This window comes from Zootoca vivipara, chromosome 2 (genome assembly GCF_963506605.1).
Source record: "Zootoca vivipara chromosome 2, rZooViv1.1, whole genome shotgun sequence".
In the NCBI taxonomy this organism is placed as follows: Eukaryota; Metazoa; Chordata; class Lepidosauria; order Squamata; family Lacertidae; genus Zootoca; species Zootoca vivipara.
In genome coordinates, this window is record NC_083277.1 from 72,418,005 (window position 1) to 72,442,653 (window position 24,649).

Below are 24,649 nucleotides of genomic sequence, written 5' to 3' on the forward strand. Positions count from 1 at the left end.
TCACATGCTGTCCCCTGAATTCATTCATTCATTCGCAATGCTCATAAAGGCTCATACAGACCCTACTCATGCTGTAATGGTGTGTGTAGCTTCCATCACGAGGAACCGGCTCCAAACCCCGTGCTTGGTTTTTACAGGGTTTTATTATATACATATGTACAAGACAGAGCATCAAAAAGCATGACTGCACTAATCTGAATCAGATTCCAGAAGCGCCACCCTTCGTGATCTGGGCCAGCATAACCCCCGGGGCACCCGGAACCTCCTCCGTTGCTCCCTCCTCTTCTCGCCCCTCCTCTGTTGGGGTGAGGATGCTGGTTGAGCACCCTCCCCACTGGAGCTGGTCAGTTGAGGGGCCGGCGCTGTAGCTCTTGGAGCCTCCCCCTCTCGAGTGCTTGGGTCCGCCTTCTGCAACTCCTCCTCTGGGGCTCTCCTCTCCACAAAATCCCTAAGGGTTTGCAACTCCTCCTGAGCCTCAGTCCCACCTTCCGAAGGAAGCTGCCAGGCGCTAGGTGCTGGGGCTCTGGCAGCATCCAAGAGCCCTTGCTCCGACCCACCAGGCTCTTCGCTGACCCCTGGTGGTTCCCTGACACCCACATACCATTCACATACCACTCTCTGGCTACTCATGCAACAGCTGCAAGCAAACAGTCTACCTACCCACTGACCAACCCTTTGACAGTTTCTGCCTCCTCCCTTCCCTGCTGAACCTCTTCTACCAACAGCACTGTCACCTCATTTGATCCTAGACCTTGTGTACTAAGGACAAAAATTCACATAACAAAGCCCTGGCTTCTTTAACATTAAAAATGGTTAAACCCCTGAAAAGCAGCTGTAGGGGATTTTGAGCTGAAAAATAGCGGGTTGGAGAGAAGAATAAGTACTCCCTGTCCTCTGCCACTCCTCAAAATTGCAGCTTCCACAGACTGCTTTTCAGTAAAGAAAGTTGGGGCTTTGTTACAGGCGGTTGTGTGCAACATGTAATTTAGTCCTGAGCCTATAGTAAGGAGGATTAACTTAAGTCAGCTAAAGCCAAAGAACATACACCCAACAGTGATGGATATTTTACTTTTTTGTTTTGTCTATGTGGTTTGGATGGTAAAAGGGCACAATCACATTTTTGGGTAGATCTGTAGCACTCTCATGTGAAAGAGGACATGGCTGTAGTGGCAGGCATTGCCCTAAGCACTCAGACTTTCAGCTGAAGAGAGCCTGATAAGCAGTCGGCTGCAGATCTCTTACATTCAACTGGGTGACCTGCAAAAAGATCCTTCTTCGCTGCACCCTAGGTAAAGGTAAAGGGACCCCTGACCATTAGGTCCAGTCATGACCGACTCTGGGGTTGCGGTGTGCTCATCTCGTACTATTGGCCGAGGGAGCCGGCGTACAGCTTCCAAGTCATGTGGCCAGCATGACGAAGCTGCTTCTGGCGAACCAGAGCAGCGCACAAAAATGCCTTTTACCTTTCCGCCGGAGCGGTACTTATTTATCTACTTGGACTTTGAGGTGCTTTCGAACTGCTAGGTTGGCAGGAGCTGGGACCAAGCAACGGGAGCTCACCCTGTCGTGGGGATTCGAACTGCCAACCTGCACCCTACATGCTTGCCAAATGTGTGAAGAGCTTGTGTGCTGTGTTCCTTAATTTGCTACTTAATTAGTCTACAACCTTGCAAAGATTGTTCAAAGCAAGCTTTGCCTTGGGCAAGAAGACACATAGAAAATAATGCATTACATTGGATCAATATGTGTTATGTTCGATCCTTATTTAAAATATCATGTTCCATTGGAATCTCCCCCCATCACCACCCACCTCCATAACAACACTGTACTGGGTAGTAAGGGCTGCACTGGACATGTGCTTAATATACAGCAGAAGTGGGGGAGCTGAAAAACTTTGCTGACCCCTCGGTTAAAGAAAAACAAGATACATAGCTGTCTCCTATGTTTTCAGCACATGGTGGCAAAGGAGTTTCTCCTCATTAGATGGGAATGGTACCAAAGTACCACATTAACCAAGTTCTGGCTGCAGAAAGCTGGTGTGCATTTAAATAGCCAACTACATTTCTTGTGTACTAAATTACATCATTCTTTACCGGTAGTCAGAATTCATTGTAACAGGCAGTCTTTGTACTGAGTGGGTGTTGTTTTGCTTTGCCATTTATACAGCTTAAGCTTTCCTAAAGCTTAAGTTCGCAAAACAAACAGCAGCAGTTCATGAGGTGAGTAATTGCTGAGGCCCTCTAGTTATCTGCTAAATGTTTGTGGTAGCCCTGATGGTTCTATACGACCTGCGTTTCCAACAGGCATTTTCTATGAAATTTTTATTTGATTTAGCTTCTTCTCAGAGACCCACGCCTGCCTGTGTCTTCTCTGATAAGTTAACTGTACTGTTCAGTGACCATTCGTCTCTCAAGGCAGGCAAGCAACATCAGTTATCTGCTAAAAGCTAATAAAAAAATACAGGCTGGTTTTGCAGACAGCTCTAACACTGGGATAAATACAGATAAGGAAATGAGTGACATGAACTCTTGAGCTGATTACCCTTCTCTGCTGGTTCCATGCAAATAAAAAGTGGATTAGAGGCTGGAGTACAGGGGGTATTTTCATCTCCTCCTCTTCTTCTCAAGAGACATAAGAGAAAAGGGGGGGCTCCATTGTGAATATCTCTGTGAGGAATTGGTAGTTTAGTGGTTTCAGCAAGAGACAGAGAGGTACATACACCAGCACTGCCTTCACCTATGAGATGGGCAGTGGAATTCAAGGTAGGATCTCCAAGCTCACAATTCTCAATCATGACTTCTGCAATCTCATAAGGGTAACTTACAGTGCCTTGGAGTACTATGCCCAGTTCTGGGTGCCACAATTTAAGGAGGGTATTGTCAATGTGCAGAGGAGGGTGCATGGGTGTACCCAGCATGGGGCAGGGGGGCAGCTGCTCGGCCAGCCCTTCCTCTCGGCTGCTCGGCCAGCCCTCCCTCCCTCCCTCCTCCTCCTCCTACTCAGGCGGGGCAGCCGTCGGTGGAGGTTGTGAGGGGGCGCTACGCTGCCCCCCACAAAGTGGAGCCCGGGCCCTCCCACCCCCCTATTGCGATGCCCCTGGCCGCACATGTGCGCTCTCCAGAACAAAGGTGTGTATACACACACACACACACACACACACACACATATATATATATATACCTTTGTTCTGGATTCTTCTCCTCTCTCCTGCATGTGAGGGGAGCACCCTGTTGCAACAGCTGTAATAAAGATCAGGCTTACTAGCTTCTTTGCTTCTCAATATTCTCTGGTTGGCCTCTGTTATTTTCTCCTACCGATAGAGAACCTACAAAGGAATCTATAAGGGCTCTTGTATACCCCATAAGGGAATAACGGCAGATTTTGTTTACAACAATAGCCACCTTCAAATATCTGAAGGGCTGTTACATGGAAGATGGAGCAAGCTTGTTTTCTCCTGCTCTGCAGAGTGGGACTCAAACCAATGGCTTCAAGTTACAAGAAAGGAGATTCCAGCTAAACACCAGGAAAGAACTTTCTGACAGTAAGAGCTGTTCAGCAGTGGAATGGACTCCCTCAGAGGATGGTGGACACACTCCTTCCTATGAGGTTTTTAAGCAGAGGTTGGGTGGCCATCTGTCATGCACCAGAAGCTGTAGACTCTCTCCAGCTTAGGAGTTTGGTGCTGCCATTGCAGCTTTGGTTCTGTGCTTGCCATCAGTCTTGATCAGGGGCAGGCATTTGAACTCCTAGCAATAGGCACAGAAAGTGGCCCAATTCCTGTGTTGGTAGTATTAAGAAAAACCAGTAATGCACTTGAAGAAAATGACTTGAGAATAACCTGTGGCAATGAGAACCTGGTCTCACTCTAAAATGCTGAGTCATTTTCTTCACCAGTGAAAGCCATTCTGTATTTCCAGCACTCAGGCGGAAACCCATCTTGATAATCCAACATAAAACAGTCTCTGCTTATTTGCCATCACTCTCTAAGCTCTTTCCATGCTTATTTCATAATGGATGGTCTTCACTAGGAAGCTATTGAGGAATGTGGGGTGAGAAAGGGCTGCCTTAGCAGCTATGCAGCTGAATAAGCACTAGAGGCCTGAAGAATTCAATATAATGGATGTGTGGGAATTTTGCTGCCTTAACCCTTGTCAATTACAAAATGCTTTACAGAACAGGAAAATGCTCAACTCCTCTAAGTGTTTGAGGTTTGCTTGCTCAATCCTACAGTGTTAAGGCATTAGAACATTGCGATTGACATAAGGGTGGGATAGGAATGTGAAAATCCATTAGGAAAGGAGATGGGGAGGGCAACCTGTGAGGGACGAGGGATACAGGGAAGTCCCTCCCATCTTAAGTTCCAGCCCATCCCCAAGCGCGGGAGAGAGTAAGGAGAGCTCTGCCTCCAGCGGAGAGTCAGGAAGTGGTGTCCGAGGCTCAGGCAAGGTTGTGGAGCCCAGGCCGCAGGTGGGACAGGAAGTAGGACGCACAGGGGGGAGGCCAATTCCCCCAACTCCCGAATTGCGACGCAAACGTAGGGGGAAGAGGTTGGGTCTGCCAAAGCTGTGGTGCTGGAAGAAAACGCGCCAATCGCCATTCGGGAGTTCAGACACCTCACCTTAAGGATGCATTTTTACTGCTCTGAACACTGTAAATAATCAGCACTTAATAAAAACCTTAAAAGACCATGCTGGAGTCGTTACTCTAGAGTAGCCATACCAGGCCCTCTGACAGCAACTCCCGAATCTTTTTTTTGGCTACTTTGGAGTGCAGCGATGAGCGCTCAAGAGGCTGAGCATTGGAGGCTGGAGGCCGAAGCAGCGAAGCAGGAGCTGCAGAACCTCACAGCGCACGCACAGCAGCAATTGCATGCCGCTCAGGAGGAAGCGCGAGGGGCGCAGGAGGAGCTGAACAAGCTGGTGGACCAGGTGAGGACAAAAGAGGAGACTGAGAAACAGCTAAGGGTGATGGTTTTGGACCTACAGAAGAAGTTGGAAGAGGAGAAAGCCGCTAGAGGTGGGGGGGTGCCCCAGCCGCAGCTAGTCCAAGTGAGAAGGGGACAGAGCCTAGTCACCAAGTTTAGCGGCGACCCTAGGGAGTACCTAGGATTCGAGACAGAAATAAATTATGCGCTGGAATTGCATGCAGCAGAATTCCCAGATGACGCGCACAGAGTCTCCTTTATCATAGAGCATTTGACGGGGGCCGCCCGAGAATGGGTAAGACCGCTCATCGCGCAAAAAAATCCTTGCATGAAGAACGCAAAATTATTTCTAGAAGCTTTAAAAATAATGTACGCTAGTGACAGTGAAATGGAGGCCACTAAAGAGGAGCTTCATAACTTAACACAAGGAAAATCGACAGTTAGGGACTACTGGGCGAGATTCACCATGCTGGTGCACAAACTGGGGTGGGATCTGCAAAGTGAGCCAGTGAAATCAGCCTTCTACATGGGTTTGCACGCAGACGTTAAGGATGAGCTGGCAAGAGGTCCCAAACCGCGAACTATGGATGAGTTAAGCAAAGCGGCGCTAGCGGTGGGGGTGAGACAGGAATCCAGATGGAATGACAAACAAGCGACGCGCGCAGCAAAACCTTGGTTCCCACGCTCCCAGGACAGACCACATCACCAAACCCCACCCCAGGGCCCGCCCCCACACCCGCCCAGGCCAAGCCCAGAGCCGGAACCGATGGAGATCGGAGGAGCGCGCGCGCGGGCTTTTCAAACCCCGGCGGCGCCAAGACGCAAGGAGGGAAGAGGCGGGAATTGCTTTCTCTGCAACTCCCCCAGGCATCGCGTCAGAGACTGCCCTCATCGCAGAGAGTGGCAAGGAAAGGCGGGAACGGTTGTACCTTCCCCAGCTGACGCAGCACCACAGCAGGGAAACGAGACAGCCTGGCTGCAGGAGACAAGGGGGAGCGGCCAGGCACAGTCAGCAGACAACAGCCCCCGCCCGCCCACCCGCACAGAGAGGAGCACAGCCAGCCCACCCCTCCCAGAGCAGGAGTGGTTCTAGAAGTCACGCTCACGCTCCCAAATGGCTATCCCCTGACAGTCCTCGCCTTAATTGACAGTGGTGCCTCAGCCAACTTCTTCTCGAGAAACTTTGCGGAAGAGCACCAGATCCAACTTCTGCAGCTGGATTTTCCCCTGCACGTGGCCACCATTGACGGCAGAGAGCTGCTGGGAGGGGCCATCACGCATCAAACCCCCCCCCATGAGAATGACCGTGGGAAGGCACTCAGAGACACTGGCTTTCAACGTCACAACCATCTCAGACCCCCCCATCGTCTTGGGCATGAGCTGGCTGACGCGCCACGACCCCTCCATAAGTTGGCACCAGAGATGCATCACTTTTGGATCGGACTTTTGTCTGGAACATTGCATGCAGCACCAACCAGGGGAGGGGCCTCCGATAGCCACGGTGGCCACCATGCACGTCAAGGGGGGTGAGGCAATACCCAAGCCGTACTGGGACCTGCAGGAGGTCTTCAGCGAAGCGGAGTCCGACCACCTACCCCCACACAGGCCTTTTGACTGCCAGATCAACCTGGTGCCAGGGGCAACTATACCCCCAGCCAAGCTGTACGCCATGTCAGATCAGGAACTGGAGGATCTGCGCGCTTTCATCGACAAGAACCTCAAGCGGGGGTTCATCAGAGAAAGCAAGGCAGCAGGGGGCAGCCCGGTCTTCTGGGTGGACAAGAAAGACACGCAACAGCGCCGTCTGGTGGTGGATTTTAGACGGCTGAATTCGGTGACAGAGCCAATGGCTTTCCCCATGCCCAGAGTGGATGATCTCCTGACAGCGGCACGCAGGGGCAAGATCTTCACCAAGCTCGACCTAAGAGGGGCGTACAACTTGATTAGGATCCGGGAGGGTGATGAATGGAAAACCACGATGTTCACGCCTCTGGGCTCTTTTGAATATCTGGTGATGCCCTTCGGGTTGCAAGGGGGCTCAGCATGCTTCCAGGCCTTCATGCACCACGTCCTGGGGTCCCTCCTCTTCAAGAACTGCTTGGTCTTTCTGGATGACATCCTTATCTACTCCAATGACCCAGTGCAGCATGTGAAGGATGTCAGGGAGGTGTTGCAGCGCCTGAAGGACAACCACCTGTATGTGAAGCTGGAGAAGTGCAAGTTTCACACCAAAGAAGTGGACTTCCTAGGCTACAAGCTGTCAGACAAGGGGCTGGCGATGGACAAGGACAAGGTGCAGGCCATCCTGGACTGGCACAGCCCCAGGACGCGCAAAGATGCCCAACGCCTACTAGGCTTCGCGAACTTCTACAGGAAGTTCATCAAGAACTTCTCTCGCGTCACGGCTCCTATCACCGACTGCCTGAGAGGCAAGCAGAAGTTCCGGTGGACACCAGAGGCGCAAGCAGCGTTCGAAAGCCTCAAGAGGGTATTCGCTTCAGACCAGCACCTGTTCCACGTGGTGCAGGATGCGCCCCTACGCCTGGAGACAGATGCTTCGGACAAGGCTCTGGGAGCGATTCTGTTGCAACGGGACGCCAACAGAGAGTGGAGACCCTGTGCCTTCTTCTCCAGGAAGCTGACCCAGCCGGAACGCAACTACACAGTGTTTGACAGGGAACTTCTCGCGATCCACGCTGCGTTCCAGCACTGGCGACACTTCCTGGTGGGCGCCAAGCACCCCATCCAGGTGTGCACAGACCACAAGAACCTGGAGTTCTGGAGAACTGCCAGGGTGCTCAACCAGCGGCAGATACGGTGGGCAGAGTTCTTCTCGAACTTCAACTTCTCCATCCACTACATCCCGGGAGAGCAGAATGTCAGGGCGGATGCCCTCTCCCGCAAGCCAGAGTACATGGAGGAGGAGTTGCCACCGGCACCCAGGCATATTTTCCCCCCATCAGCATGGTCCTGCGGAGCAACAGTGGTGAGCGAGGCAGAACTCACAGCACTGACAGCAGCTGATGAATTTGCCACCCGCATCTTCAGAGAACTGAGAAGGGGGGGGGAGCAGGCCAAAGACTTTGAGGAAAGGAGGGGTTTGCTTTTTTACAAGGGAGCCCTGTACCTGCCAACCAAACAGCTGAGAGGTAAGGCCCTCAAGCAGATGCACGACAACCCAACGGCGGGTCATTTTGGAAGGGACAAAACCACTCACCTAGTCATGAGACACTTCTGGTGGCCAGGGGTGCGGGAGGATGTTCGGGATTATGTAAGGGGATGTGACACCTGCCAGCGAGCAAAGGTGGTCAGAGCGCCACCAGCTGGTTTGCTGGAGCCCTTAGCCACACCGCACAGGCCGTGGGAAGTAGTGTCCATGGACTTCATCACAGACCTGCCGTCGTCCAGGGGCAAGACCGCAGTGTTGGTGGTGGTGGACCTCATGTCCAAAATGTGCCATTTTATACCGTGTGCCAGGGCGGTCTCGGCAGAAGAGACGGCCAAACTGTTTGTTGACCACGTATTCAGACTGCATGGATTGCCTTTAAGGGTTATTTCGGATCGTGGCCGCCAATTTGTTTCCAGGTTCTGGAGGCGGCTCATGAACCTCCTGCAGGTGGAGGTCAGCTTGTCGACGGCTAGGCACCCGCAAACCAATGGACAGGCGGAGCGGGTCAACGCCATTCTGCAGCAGTACCTGAGATGTTACGTCAGCCAGAGGCAAACGGACTGGGTGGATCGCCTGCCACTGGCAGAATTTGCCTACAACAATGCGGTGCACGTCTCCACAGGGGTGTCGCCCTTTAAGGCCAACTACGGGTGCGACCTCAGATCTTTCCCGGAGAGGGAGGGGGAGGAGGAGGAAGAGGGCCCACAGGCAGAGGATTGGGCAGAGGACCTGGAGACGGTGCACCAGCAGCTCAGAGAACACTTGGAGAGGGCCAAGGAAGCGTACAAGAAGGGGGCAGATCGCCACAGGCGACCGGGAGAGGTCATCAGGGTGGGGGACAAGGTTTGGTTATCCTCGGAAGGTCTTCCCACCAGGGGGCGATGCAAGAAGTTAGCACCCAGGAGGCTGGGCCCCTTCACGGTCACGCAACAGGTCAACCCGGTAGCCTTCAGGCTAGCACTGCCGGAGGACATGAGAGTGCACCCAGTGTTTCATAGATCGCTGCTGTCGCCGTACAGGGAAAGTACCAGGTTCAGGGACAGCGATCAGCCTCCAGAGGGAGGGGGGGAGACGGGAGACGCCCGACAGCTCAATGAGGCAACTGAGATTTTAGACTCAAGGAGAGGGGTGAGAGGACTGGAGTACCTGATAGCATGGGAGGACACTCCGCCGTCCCACAATGAGTGGATACCGGCCACAGAAGTACCTGAGGAATTTTTAGTGGAAGAGTTCCACGCCCTGTTCCCCCACAGGCCCAAGCCCTGGCACATGGAAAGGGAGGGAGAGGGGGAGGGGCAGGAGGAAGGGATAGCAGGCAGCAGCTCTCCATGGAGATGGGAAGCGGAATTTGAGGACACGGAAGAAGAGGTGTGGGTTTCACCGAGGTCAACGACGTCAGAGGCAGGAGAGGACTGGCAGAACATTTTTACTCCCACCAGCTCTGACGCCACTGACTTCTTGGGATTCCCGTCTTCTCAGGGGGAAGGAGAAAGATCGCAGGATTGGGGGGAAATTTTTACACCCACAGGCTCGGATGCCACAGACTTCTTGGGGTTTCACTCGTCCCCAGCAAGCGGAGAGCCACTAGGAAGGGGGGGAGAGGAGCCTGGGAGGGGGATGGATGTGAGGGACGAGGGATACAGGGAAGTCCCTCCCATCTTAAGTTCCAGCCCATCCCCAAGCGCGGGAGAGAGTAAGGAGAGCTCTGCCTCCAGCGGAGAGTCAGGAAGTGGTGTCCGAGGCTCAGGCAAGGTTGTGGAGCCCAGGCCGCAGGTGGGACAGGAAGTAGGACGCACAGGGGGGAGGCCAATTCCCCCAACTCCCGAATTGCGACGCAAACGTAGGGGGAAGAGGTTGGGTCTGCCAAAGCTGTGGTGCTGGAAGAAAACGCGCCAATCGCCATTCGGGAGTTCAGACACCTCACCTTAAGGATGCATTTTTACTGCTCTGAACACTGTAAATAATCAGCACTTAATAAAAACCTTAAAAGACCATGCTGGAGTCGTTACTCTAGAGTAGCCATACCAGGCCCTCTGACACAACCAAAGTTGCTTTTCTACACCCTCAGTTGCAACAACCTATTACTGGAGAGGATTGTCTGTTAATGCGCTCTTTAATTTCAAGATAGAAGGGAGAAATAAAGAAACGAGGAAAAACAAGGCATCTACCTCAAGTGGAAAAGGCATTTATGTTGGCTGAGAATATATAGCCTGCAATATAAATGCACTTTTCTTGGAGATTCCTGCTGAAATTTAATGAACGTGTTTCTTTGTTCACTCTTCCAAACAAGAATGTCCCTTGCTCTCATCGTTTCATATATCCCAAAGGCTTATCATTCATAATTTTTTAAAATAATAATAATACTAATCCTAAATGGTGTTGGTAAATTCCTGGTTTGCAGATCAACATCATAATGATTTTGAACACAGCCCTTGTTTTCTGGATGATAGGATCAGGACTCCTGGTCATGGCAGCAGTCAGATGGAGAGAAGGGATGCAGTCCAGTTTTCATCATGTTTTGTTTTGTAAAGTCACTTTCTGAATCATGATATATTTTTCACTGGCCTCAGCATTTGAGCAACATCCTTAAACCTAATCATGGATAGAACCAAACAGGGCAATGCAAATGCTTCATTTTTCTCTTTCCTAGCGTAGAAGCAAAGGCAGTAGCTAATGAAATATAGGCAGTAAGCTGCTTGGGCAAGGGCCTGTCTTTCTTGGGCTTATGTTACTCTGAAGAGTGCAATGAACACTGGTAGTGTTATATAAATAAAAACTATAATTTCATATAAGGAACAACTAGTAGGAGCAGTAGACTCTGAAGAAATGCACTGAAGTACCCATACAGGGGGGGCGGGGGAATCTACTATCTGTCTTAATGCAAAGAAATCACTTGGACAAAACTACTTTCTGAAGTGTATCCTTATTGTATTTGTAAGGAGAAATGAGTTGTTGTTGTTGTTGTTTGTTGTTGTTGCTGCTGCTGCTGCTGTTGTTATAACAGAAAGAAAGTATCCTTATTGGTAAGCATTACATCTTGGAGACTTGGTTTGAAGAGTGAAATTTCATTAGTTTGGGAACTGAAGGACAACATCAGCACACACAGCTCTCTTATTTTTAGCTAAAACCCCTATTTTAGCAAGTGGTCTCTCATTTCATTTTCAGCCCAGATGGCTGCTCAGGGCCAAACTACACATGACAATGTGTAGGAATAGATGAATATAATTTTCACTGTCTTGCAACTTTTAGAAATAGCAGCCAGGGCCAAAGACTGGGGCTATGGCATTGGAGGCAGGGTTAGTCTCCCTCACTGTTTTCCCAACACACACACACACACACACACACACACACACTGTTGCTTGTGGGCATATGTGGCACACATGCATCTGTGAGAAGTTTTAGCCAACAAAGCTCAGTCTTGTGCTTAATTGCGGCTTCTCCAGTGGATGCATATACATTGATCAGCATAGGTGACAGACTGCAACCTTGAGGGAAGCCACATTTCAAGTCTCTCAGGGATGACCGCCTAATCCTCATCATCCCTGACATGAGAAAACAAGCCAACCAGTCGAACGTGTTCGTTGCTCCATCAGTGACTAAAAATTCAAAAGCCCCATTAAGACATTTGACCGCAGAGACAGCAGAGTGAATCAGGATTCTTCCATTTAACAGGATGCACTGCTTTGCCTTGAGGCCTGTGGCTTGTGGGTTCTTGGTGTTCAGGCACACTTCCTTTGAAGGGAGAATATAATAAAGGCACTCATTTGGATTCTTTTATTCTTGTTTACAGGTCAGCACTTCCTATTACTCGGCCCCTGGGCCCCTGGGGCAGCCGACAGCCATTGTCACTCTGCCTCATTTACAGCAACACCTGCCGGTGAATATGTACGTAAAACTAAGTCCTTATTCATTAGGTGGGTAGGGCCTTTGGCTAGGGCCGGAGATGTTGTTGCCTAGCAACCATGCCACATGCTGCCAATCCCCCATCCCCACCCGCTCACAGGAGTAAATGAATACAGAAAAGAGGGTGAAGAAGAAGCCCTTGTGGGGTTAGCGTCCCACAAGCACCAGCTAAAATTGAGACAACACTTTTTACAGAGATACTTCATTCAAGTTAATCTGAAATTTAAACTGGCTTCTGAGAACCCCACGTGGGCATACAAAACACTTAGCATGGGCAAGAAGATCGGTTTAAAAATTCAACTCCCAGAATTATGAGGCCCATTAGTAAATGTGATCGCTTTTGAGTTGCAGAACCTGAAGAATCATAGAACTGTGGGGTTGAAAAGTGACCACGAGGGTCATCTAGTCCAACCCCCTGCAATGCTAGAATTTTTTGCACAACATGGGGCTTGAAAACACGACCCTGAGATTAAGAGTCTCATGCTCTACTGAATGTTCATGAATATTCTGGGCTGGGGGTGAGTTTTGGGTGGTTAGCTACTGAAATGTCATGTGACAGGAAGGAGGTACCCAGACAACAGACCTGAGGACCAGAAAACTGGTTCTGAATCATTAGGTGCAACCTCCCTGCTGCAGCCTTCCCAGTATGTGCCATTTGGGGCTGATGGAAGTTGAAGTCCAGATCATCTGGAGGATTCTAGGTGGGTGAAGGCTGTCCTACTGTTAAAGGTTTTGAAAGGAATTCTGCTCTTGTTTTATACTCGGCTACATAGGTCACATCCACGCCATACATTAAAAGCACACGTTTTCCCCCCAAAGAATCCTGGGATCCGTAGTTTTCCCATGACAGAGTGAGACTTCCTAGCACCCTTGACCAACTAGAATTCCCAGGATTCCTTGAGGGAAGTTGTGTGTCTTAAATGTGTGGTGTGGGCATGACTTTTGTGTTGTTCGGCACACCTCTTGTTTGGGCTGGTGTTCTTCTCTTCCTCCACTCATGCATCTCAGTGCATTTCTGAATCCTGACTTTATTGCTTTGGTACGGAGCACATTAACCCAGCCCATTTGGGAGTGCCCTGCCCTGCACATTTTTTACCCATCCATTCAGCATTCTTGATGAGTTGCCTTCCCTCAGTCTTATTCAGGAGCTATTGGGACATTCTTGCATTGTGTGGCAGAAGCATTGTTTGAAGAGGGCTCAGACACGGTGCTTTTGGATTGGCAGAAGTCACAGCCACAGCTCCCAGCGTGGTTTTGGAGCAGGTAGTTGTGTCATAGCCTCGTCGCATTGCATAAATGGAACTGCCTCTTCTGAGTACGTAGCGTCATTCAATTCCTTCTGTTTCACCAGGTGTGTTGCTCTGCACTCCTACACAGCTCACAGTCCAGACGAACTAGAGTTGCAAAAAGGAGAAGGTATCCGTGTTTTGGGAAAATACCATGAAGGCTGGCTAAAAGGAATGTCGCTGGTTACAGGAAAGGTTGGAATCTTCCCCAGCAATTACGTCGCTCCACTTTTCAGGTTTGGCTTATGCTTTTAATATATGGAGAATGGGGGTAGGGGGAGATATGTGAGTAACACACAAAAAAAGTGTCAATGTAGAATTTTCCGCAGCCCAAATTGAACTTTATTTGGCTCAACATGACTGGATAATGACAGGAATGGGGCTGTAGGTCTGCCCACAAGCATTTTAGAAACTCTAAAGTACAAAAATTCTAAGCAAAATTCTAAATATATTATAGCAATTAGTTAATCGACCTAGCACAAAACACTTTTGTAGTGGCTCAGCAATGAATCCAAGCTAGGGCTAATTTTGTTTCTGGTAAGATAACACAGCTAAAGCCCAGAGAACATAATGAGATGTTCATCCAAGAGTTGGTATGAATCTGAAGAAGTGTGCATGCACACGAAAGCTCACACCAATGACATAGTTGGTCTGTAAAGTACTACTGGAAAGAATTTTTTTTATTTGTTATGAATTGTCAGTGACACTTTGTGCAACTCTTCTGGCACAATACCCCTTATTTCATCTGTTTTGCAAGTAATCATATGAACTTTATGGGAGTTTTACTTGTCTGATAGATGAAATCATGGTTATTCCTAGCATTAGTGTTATTGCCAGCATCCACTGAATCTGTAAGAGCTGCCATATTGGCTATACAAACTGAGCCACAGGGCAGACTTCTTCCTTTACATTTGAAGTTGACCTTTTTTTTTACAATGCAGCCTATTCATTGGTCCATCCAGGCAGGGGCACCAACCATAGGGGGCTCTGGGTGCCACCAGAAGTCAGGTTCTGAGGCTGGGGGGCACACGTGGCATCATGACGTCACACGCACCGGGCTCGCATAATCCAGGGCACATGTCGGCTCCCTTGCATCCAGGGTATCTTGGATATTTCAGATGAGTCATCAGGAAGCTAAAATATATATACCATTGTGTTAATGCTAATGAGAGCTCCCTTTTATATTCAATATGAAAGAAGGGTCTTGTGTATCTTCTCCAACAGTTAGCACGGAAGGAAGCGGAATAGGAAAATTGTTAAAGCCATAAAATCAACCACCAAGTAATGAGGAATGGGATGAGCAGCTGCCAGTCACCATGCCTCTTTCTAGAGCATCTCCTGGAGGCCATGGTCGCTTCATGAAACTGACCAACCGCTTCATGAAACTGAGGTTTTTTTTATATATAGATAAAAAATTGGGATCACGAAACTTTTTAGTTCAGTCAACTAACGTAACAAAACACGGCTGGCACTGGGCACCACACTGCGGGGGCCGGCACTTACTGCGGGGCCTGCAGCGTGCCCAAGCCACACGTCTCTCCTGGGAGTGACGTGGTGGCTAGGGCGCCTGCAGGATCTGCGCTGCCTGAAACGGTAGTGTGGGGCTTGCGTCTGCCCACCACCTCTTCCTCAGCCGCCCTACAGCTGAGGGGGAGGTGGCAGAGAGGCTCCACGCAGTGCGCCCCACTCCCGGCTGCAGGGCGCACTTGCTGCACCGGGCACCCGACCGGCTAGCTACGCCGCTGCCAACCGGAGGTTCAGGTTAGACAAAAGCAAGCAATGTTTCACATGTCATGTGTCAATGCACTAAGGCACATAAGCTTTAAAATAGTGTTGGATAAAAATTTGTGGAAGATGGATGTCAAATCCTTATAGTTGTAGTCCCTTTCCAGTCTGTCCTTCAGATGTTGGTCTGAAGGACAGTTTGGAAGGATAGAGGCTCCCAGAAGAAAGAATGAAAGGAAGGCACTAGTGGAGATAATAAAAAATATAGGGGAAAGAGGAAGGAGTCAGAAGCTGTGAAAAAGCAAAGGGTGAATTAAGATACAGCTTGTTTGTGTCCTACTGCATCCTCCTTACCAGCAACAAGATACATAGCTATTAATCATGATATCTATCCAAACAGAGCCTCCATGTTCTGAGGAAGTTTATATTTGGATAGTGAAGTTACCTTTGAAGTTCATTGCCATTACTGCTTAATTGCCACTGACGGAAGCACGCGTCTTCTTGTCACCAGAAACAAATTAGCAAAACATTTATCTAAACAATGTTGATTGAGTCAGATACAATAAGAAATGATGATAGAGATACCATGACTTAGACCAGCCTTCTCCAACCTGATGCCCACCAGATGTTAAGGACTACCACTGGCTGTGGCTGATAGGGGTTGGAGTACCAAACTTCTGGAGGGCACCAGGCTGAGTTAGACTGTAGAAATGCCGGCGGTAAGAAGTAACATTGTTGCTTAAAGAGGACAGACAATTCTGTGATGTAATTACTCTTTGGCAGGTTGGACTCCTGACAAATTAATTGTGGATTGTTCTAGCTTCCAGCAGCACCTATTACAAATAGACACTGATAGATAGATGACAGTGCAGGCAGAATATGTGCAAAGATGAACAACTCCCCAGATCAACTAACTCCATTTTCATACGTAATCATAACAAACCAGTATGGCTTTGTTAACACACACCAAACTGTTATGGTAGTCATATTCAATGAATGAATATGACTAAACCAGGTCATTATACTCAATAGGCCTACTCTGAGTACCTCCCTTACTCTGAAATGAGAGAGTAGAAGAGGTGGATGCCATTGTAAAAGTGAGTTGTTGAAGTTACTCGAAGGAAGTAGATGACCTGTAGAAATCTGGGGAATATTGGGGGGGGGGGTGTTTTAAAAAAAGTATTCTGGGGGGGGGGGGTTATATACTGAGTTGAAATCCACAGTGGACTTTAGACTTTAGCTCCTGCTGTGATTCACCTTACAAGTCTCATCCAGTCTTTGAAAGTTTTCCTCTTCATAATAAACGCAGTTCTGTCTGAAATCACTAGAAACTGCTAAATGCAGTACAAGTTGCCTACCTGTTTGAGGGTCAGTCAAGTAAGACAAGGGGAGTTGTCATTTCATTATTTTTTGTTGTTTTATTATGGAGTTGTTCATTGTTTAAATGTTATTTGTTGGACTTGTTTTTATAGAGCCTGTAATTTTTGTATAATGTTTTTATTATCCTGTATATTATTATTAGTAATAATAATAATAATAGTAATAGTAATATTTTTTTATTTATACCCCGCCCATCTGGCTGGGTTTCCCCAGCCACTCTGGGCAGCTTCCAACAGAAAAATAAAACACAGTAATCTATTAAACATTAAAAGCCTCCCTGAACAGGGCTGCCTTCAGGTGTCTTCTAAAAGTCTGGTAGTTTTTTTTCCTCTTTGACATCTGCCCACCACCGAGAAGGCCCTCTGCCTAGTTCCCCGCAACTTGGCTTCTCGCAACGAGGGAACTGCCAGAAGGCCCTCGGTGCTGGACCTCAGTGTCTGGGCAGAATGATGGAGGTGGAAATGCTCCTTCAGGTATACTCTGTAGTATTTTAGTAGTAGTATTTTATGTCATTATTGCCCTGCTCAAAGACTGAAATATAAAAAGCAGGTGACAAAACAAAGCAAAACAACATTAATTTATTAATTCTCACGCATGTTTAAAAAATAAACAGTAATTTCTATTGCTACAAGTCAGGTTTTGTCGTTCAGATTTTCATGAACCTAGTTAGGAGAATGCAGGAATCTTTGGGTATGTTCCCCACTCCATGCCTCTCATCCCCCTAGAAACTGATGCTTCCCTGTAGCCTGTAAGGCATATTCTGTGACTGATCTTCCCAGTACCTTAGCTGAAGTTTGGAATCCCTTCTCTCTTTGTGCACTCACAGTGGTGACATAGGTTACTTGTATCTTTATGGTGAATAGACTCTTCAGAGCAAGCCTGTCGGTTATCTTGTCAGTTAGAGGAGGTTCAGTTCAATTGATGTAGGTTGCACCTGTATGGGTGTTTTGCTTGTTAATCAAATACCTGTTCCGAATAACTACATTGAATCTGGAACTTCATATTGCTGCTAATAATAATAATAATAATAATAATAATAATAATGCCACAGTTCTACAATGCAATAGGTAATGCAATGTGAAAGGAACATTATTTTCCAGGTCAGAAGCACTAGGTGGAAAGGTTGCTTGGTAGTTGCAATACAAGGAGGTCACCATGGTGGTGGTCTGTGTGCAAGGAGGGAGGGCTGCACAAAAGGAGAGGCAAGGAGACACGGGGCTGAAGGTGAAAACAGGGATGCAAGGTGAAGGTGCAGAGTAGAAGCTGCTTCGGAAACGGTTGGGAAGGTGAAAAGGGAGCTTTGTCGTTGCATGAGGTGGGAAGGGAATGCTCTAGGGCGTTAATGTAGGGGAACAGCAGGAAGGGTGGGTGAGAAGAGCAAGTAAACATAAATGCAGGGTTTCACAGTGGTGAAAAATGTATGATAGGGCTGCCATACATCCAGAATTCCCAGGACATAGCCTGGATTTGTCTGTCCAAAATGGCATCTAGGCAGAATTTTCAAAATCGGTTAAAATGTCCGGGGCGGGGGGGAGAGAGCTTAACAGCTTTTGTGTCTGGACTTTCACTTTTTGAAATATGGCTACCCTACATAAGAAGATCTGTAGCTTCACAGAACAAAATAAAACAAAAGCTCTATGGACTTACTTGGGGCCTTGTAATCTTTTGTGCCTGACAAAATGGGCAATAGAAACAAGGAAAAGGAAAGGAAGGACAAGCTTGAGTCATTTGGCCTTTGCATCTCAGTGCAGTGGTACCTCGGTTTACAAACACAATTGGTTCTGGAAGTCTGTACTTAACCTGAAGCGTACTTAACCTGAAGCGAACTTTCCCATTGAAAGTAATGGAAAGTGGATTAATCTGTTCCAGACAGGTCCGCAGACTACTTAAACTGAAAACACAGTACTCAAACTGAGGCGTACTTAAACCGAGGTATGACTGTATTCACTTGCCTAGGAGTAAATCCCTTTGGACTCAGTGGAAATTACAGCTGAGTAGACATGTGTAGGATTGCACTGTCAACCATGATACTGAACAGAGTTAGTTCAGATGGGTCTCAACTCTTTCCATATCTTGCTTTAAGTTCAAGAAAACTATTTGTCTTTCTTAGGCACAGTGTAGCTTGAGTTGATTGTGATCATCTCAACCGCAAACGTAATATCTGAACAACCCAGTATGAAGTACAGGAAAACTGAATGAAAAATGCCAAGTTTTAGTCTTTTGTCAGAGATATGGAATGCCCTAGTAGAAACCTAACTATCCATGTTATTGCTTTTACTGAGGACACACTTTTACTCATTTCTTCCCCTGCTTATATTTCACCACATGAAATTGCACTGTTTAAATTGGAGACACCACAGCTACTTTGGGCCAAGAATTATCCCTTCTGCTATCCACTAAACTCCTTCACATTGAAATGAACCAGTGAGTATTCTTCATCTCTCTGGCTCATTTCTCCAGAATATGGCCTCTGATAACACCATGGCTCTGCTTCATCGATAAAACTAAACAAACAATCAAAAGCAGAGCCCAGAGACTTCGGACGCAGCTTCATAAAGTGCCTCCATCATGAACACCAATTTAAAGGCCTGCTATTGTGTGTCTTCCTTTGGAAATCACCTCATAATAAATGGATGCCTGGGTTATTTTGATGAATCACTGCCCCATTATTAAATCATAAATCATTTTTTTTCCAGAGCACAGAACAACGACAGGAAGGTAACAAAGGAGTGACAGAAGTTGCTGCCTTTCCCCCAGCCAGCCCCTCTCTCAGAAGAGTTGGCACAAACACTTCTCCATGGCTCAGTTTCTCCTGAGCAAATTAGGAGCACTTAGGAAGGTTATTTAAGCACCCTGCTCAAAGTGGAAGATTGATGGCCTTCTCTGCAATTTAACAGATTTAGGTGAAAATGCTATGTGGCCTCGTCAGGGAAAGCAGATGCAGAAAGAAATAATCAGAAGTGACAGCAACACACTTTGGGGAGGGGGGGGCAGACATTGCTTGGGAAATGGAACCACAAGTTGCAAAGAGCACAAAAAACTCCCTCAGGTCTTTCCTTCAGGCCTCCTTGGTGCTCCATCAATTGGTCCATCTGAATTTAACTCAGGCAGCTAAGGAGAATTGGGAGAGCACAGCCTGTCATTTTTTGCCTATTAAGCAGCACAGGGTGTTGTTGGTTTTTTCACCACCGTAAACTGTGAACAGCAAAACAGAAAAGCAGCAGTTTATAAAATGAAGCAAGATTATTTCACCACGGCTAATTTGATCTTTAGTGGTGCGCTGTTCTCTTCCCTGAGAAAAAGATTAGAGTAGCTTGAATCCACCAAGAGCTCACATTTTATATCTGCTTTCCTGCTGCCTTAAATTTTGATAGGCAAAATAAATCCTGCAGCTGCTCTCCTGCTCACCCCTCTATACAAACTAGTAAATATGAAATTAACTCTGGATATGTTTGCACATACTTATTACCTTCACTGCTTTCTCCCAACTCCCCAGTTTTTTACTTCAAAGTTATTTACTTTGCTCTCTGAAACATTAGTGCACAAAAATGTCCATAATTTAGTCACCCCACCATTTTTTTACTGTTGGTTAAATACCTGCCAACATCAGAAACAGCAATGGGAAAGACTGCCACCTCCACCTGTCGTTGTGCCACCATCGCCCCATACCTACAATCCAGTAATCGTGTGGGTTTTTTTACATGTACAGTTACGAAAAGGGTCACTGTACACAACCACATATTACAGTCGTCTCAAGGGCAAAAAACATTTGGTGTGGGCTCCTCCAAACGACCTGTTCATTGAGCGTTCATCCTTACACAAAGCTTTTATGGAGGTTAGGGTATGTCTGGTCTTTATTGAGCATTTGTTCTGATTTGTTTTGGGGAGGTTTTACGACAGTGAGCATTCATACTGATTTCCTTGTGTCTTCCCGTTAATCATTTGTCCGTTCTGCACTTTTCAGTGCATTTCCCCATCACTTTCTTAACCACTAAATGTCAATTTTTTAAAAGGACTTTGCACTAGGGCAGCAAAGCACATTAATTGGCTCCAACTGCCATAACTTAAATTTTCAGAGCGTCTGTTTGAATCCCTCACTCAAAATACTAACAGGCTAGAGGCAACCTCAGGCAGTACGTTATCAGCTATGAAAGATCACCCTTTTCTGTGGATTTATTCTTAGCACTAGCATGCAAGCACCAAGAGTTTTCTCAGAAACATTTGTGCTGCAGATTTGAACCAGAGTAATAAGTAATTGTGAGGTGTATTCTTTTAACATGCTGAAATGTAATGCAAATGCCCATTAGTTATGTGCCATATTGCATGGCCTGTATCATTAAAAGATGTTGTGGTGATGATTATGATTTTGCTGTTGTTGTTTTGTGGGAACATAGCCTCTGTCATTAATATAATTATTGTGAAATTCCTGAACAGCAGTTGGGGGGGGGGAGAGAGAATTCTGGAGAAAGATGAAAGTGGAATGATATTTCAGAATGTACACATGGTTGCTGATCGGATTTCCCACTTTGCCCTTCTTTTTCTAACTAGGTAACAAAACTCCTGGATTTGAATTGTGCAGCTCCCTAATTATTTGTTTCTCTCTCTTTCTCTCCCTCCCATTTGACTCTCCTAAACAACCAGGAAGTCCTCAAGCTTCCCTGATTCAAGGATGCCTTCCCTCTATGCGACTTGGACATTATCCACTTCCTCACTTTCCTCCCAGGGAAGCATCTCAGAGAAGGGCCCAAGGCAAAGCAGACCTTTGAAATCTGCCTTCATGCCCACATCTTTGGCCTCACCTGTGAGGAATGTCTCTGTGCCAAGCACCTCAGGGCACACAACTCCACAGAGGAGAGGACGCGGCAGCAGTAGGAAGAGTAAGTCCTGGTGAGAGAGAGACATATGAACCTGTTCCCAAGTGGCTGAGAGATGACTAGAAGCCTTTAATTAGCACATTGAAACTCGGGGCTGATGCAATAAACAGAAATGCTAGGCTAAGCCTCCTGAAGAGCTGATTGCATGCATACAGTTGGGTTGAAAGCTTGTCTTGCCAAACGCATGGATGTACTAGCCAGAGCTGGAGACATATCCCAAAATGTGTGGCAAAATTATTATTATTTTGCCAGAGATAGCCACATCTGTTTCACTATTTACTAAGCAGAGAAATGCAAGCTATAATAATAATAATAATAATAATAATAATAATAATAGGCCACTCTGGGACAGTTTACAGCACATAAAAAATTGTAATGCATCAGATATTAAAAGTTTCCCGTTACAGAGCTAAATATCTGTGTATCTCATTGGATCTTCGGGGTCTTTGTTAACTTTTTCCCATTTAAAAAAAAAACTGAGATTGCCAGGGTAAAGTAGAAGTGTTGGCAGCAAATTTACAAATATGGAGTTGTAATATGGAGTTCACCAAGGTTGCTGCAGAGCAGTGTTCATTCTGGAAACTGTAATATGTCCAAAATATAAATGTTGATATTTGAATTGTTGAATGGCCCACAAGTGGGTTTCAGCAGCAACAGGACTATTATTATTTATATAGCACCGTCATTGCATGTGGTGCTTTAAAGAGTAATAGAGGTGTGCACTTGTTTCAGAACAAATGAGGGCCCATCCAGGTCACGTTTCCTTTGTTCCAAAATGAATACACAGAGGAATGGAAGGAATTCAGGACTCCCATTTGTATTCATACCTAGTTGTATGAATGTTCAGTGGGATGTGTGGCCAGGTCATGCGTATATGTCTCCAGCAGTGTCAGCGGTGCTAAAGGCTGCTTTGTTATTTACCCACAATGCCCTGGATGTCATGAATGTGGGCATTTGGGAGGAGTAGCAGCTACGATTATGGGGAATCTTTCTGTATGTGTTTCCTTAACAGAGTGCTGCAGAACACCACAAGGTGGGGTGCATTATGAATCAATAAAGTGGCAGCTGATTAGAACAGTCACAAAAAACAAATCTCCTGCCTAAAACCATTTTTTAAAAATAAAGGAAATAATGCCACCATGAAACAAGGACAGTGAAGCCAATGTGAAATCTACAAATGGATTTCTATGATAATTGATTATGAAATAAATGGCGTCTTCGATAATGAAAACAAATGGAAAAAAAGAGGTTGGGAAGATAACAAAGATTTCATGTTCATTCCTACAGATTAACATAGGTTAAAAGCCATGCCCGTGGGGGGGGAAATGAGGAGGAGGAGAAGCAAATTTAATGGGGTGAATGTGAGCAAATACATAAGACACATATTTGGGCTTATATTTCAACCAGAGTCTGAAGGAAGGGTTTAAATCCAAGGCTTCAGCAAACTGCAGAAGAGGTGCATTTTGAGGCAGTAATGGAAGAAAGTGATGGGTGCTCTAGGAAGCTGCTCCAGGAAGATAGGACAGAAAAGGAGGCAAATGTGTGAACTCTTTTAAAGGAGCAGATTTTGGGGTGATGAATGATGGTAAGAGTTGGAGGCCATATTCAGGATTATAATGGAAAAAAGGATGGGAAATGGGTTAGGATCACAGTCATGGAGATCTCTGAAGGACGAGGAAGACGAGGAATTTGTATCAAATGTACATGGCGGAGAACAACTAGGTTGCCATGATTTTACTGGCCCTATTTCTGTTACTTTAGTTGCATAAGGAAAGTAAGAAATTTAGTAGATGAAGATTTTTCTGTCAGAGGGATTAAAGTGGTTGCAGGATACTTCACCTGTTAAACACCCTCTACCAGCTGGTAAAGGACCAAAAAATAAAGGTAGCAAGCTCATTTATGACGAGTCCTCTTCACTCCACAGAATGTAGGGGAAAAGAAAGCAGGTTTACAGAAGCATTTTTAGCTACAGAAACTGGTTGGGCCATTGCAAGTATTACAAAAGAAAGCTGTGGGACATCAAATACAATCAGCTTTTTTAGTAAATTTCAGCCAGCAGTTGAATAATTTAGAAGTCCCATTAATAAGTTAGTGAAGACCAAATAGATGGCACCGCTTCATACCAAGTCAGGCCCTTGTTCTATCTCTGGGGTCCCCAGCAAGGCATCCTTGTACCCCATGGTGCCCTTGGACATCCCCCCTCCCAGCAACCACCAAGGCCCTATACCCCTCTTGGTTTTTGTTTTTAAAATTGGAGTTTGGCCACAAAGGAGTTGGGAATTGTCTGCTTTTAGTGCAGTGTTCTGCATTTTTGAGAGGAAGTTCTAAGCACCATTCATTTTTCTTCTGTGAGAAGAAGTGGGGATTTTCATAGAGTCACAGAATTGTACAATTGGAAGGCACCACAAGGGTCATCTTGTAATGCCCGTGGCAGTTTCCAAGATTTCCAAGTGTGCCTCCAGGTTGGAGACCACCTGGTCTGTCTGGTTCAGTATTCTCCAGTCTGAGTGGCAGGCAGGTGCTCTCCACATTCTCAGGAAGGAGACTTCCCCCACCCTAGTACCTGAGGTTCTTTGAACTGGAGCTATAAAGGAACACACCTAAAACTTCCTGCATACAGAGCATGTGCCTTCCCAGTGTATTATAGATCCCTTGCAACTTTCTGTCTACCCTTAAAACTCTAAAAGTATTTGGAGTGGCTTCCAATAAGCCTGAAGACTAAAATTCAGCTAAGTACTGCAATTCAGCAATTTTGGCCCATCCTTTTTATATAAAATTTCAACCATGAGCTGCAAAGGGTTTATTATCATCTTTTAATCCTCATCTCCTCTTGAATTCTGCCTCCCCAGATGGATCTTTACAGAAACCTTTGCAACCAGGCGCTCTTATTCCATTTGTCAACTCCCTCAGGCGAACTCCTGCCACCCAAACACGAGTGCAACAATCTCAACCATATCAACATATCTCCTCTCTGCCCCGAGGGATTGGCACGGCTGACACAGGAAGCAGGCCGAATTCCTCCCATGATTCTTCATTCATATTAGTGCCCCGAAGCGGGAATAGCCGAGCTCCTTCTGTGTGTAGCTCAGTAATACTGGACACCAAGGAATTGCCTACAAAAAACGAGTCAGCTCTAAAGCCACCTGCATCGGCTCCACCCTCCATTCTGGTGAAGCCAGACACGTCCAGGAACACCACTGAGAAGGTAAAACTGGGTCTAATTCACCACAGGGGTAGCTTTATACTGCAAGTGTGATTATGAAAAGCTTTGGGGTGCAGGTGGGGATATGGGATATTAGAACTGCAGGACAGGACACATCCTAGTCAACGTACCATTACCTGGTAGGGTAGGTGGAGAAGGTATTCACCAAAGAACTCAACATTACAA

The 24,649-nt window shown here is 46.8% G+C and overlaps 1 protein-coding gene across 5 annotated transcripts in view; it reads left to right on the forward strand.

The window, feature by feature from the left end:
- SH3RF2 (SH3 domain containing ring finger 2) overlaps positions 1–24,649 on the forward strand; it is a 103,461-nt gene that overhangs the window by 74,843 nt on the left and 3,969 nt on the right. For all 5 annotated transcript variants that reach the window (XM_035105342.2, XM_035105346.2, XM_035105344.2 and 2 more), the window contains 4 exons: positions 11,884–11,978; positions 13,348–13,518; positions 21,029–21,264; positions 24,111–24,466. In XM_035105342.2, coding sequence (XP_034961233.2) covers positions 11,884–11,978; positions 13,348–13,518; positions 21,029–21,264; positions 24,111–24,466 — 858 coding nt within the window. The remainder of the gene's footprint in view (positions 1–11,883; positions 11,979–13,347; positions 13,519–21,028; positions 21,265–24,110; positions 24,467–24,649) is intronic.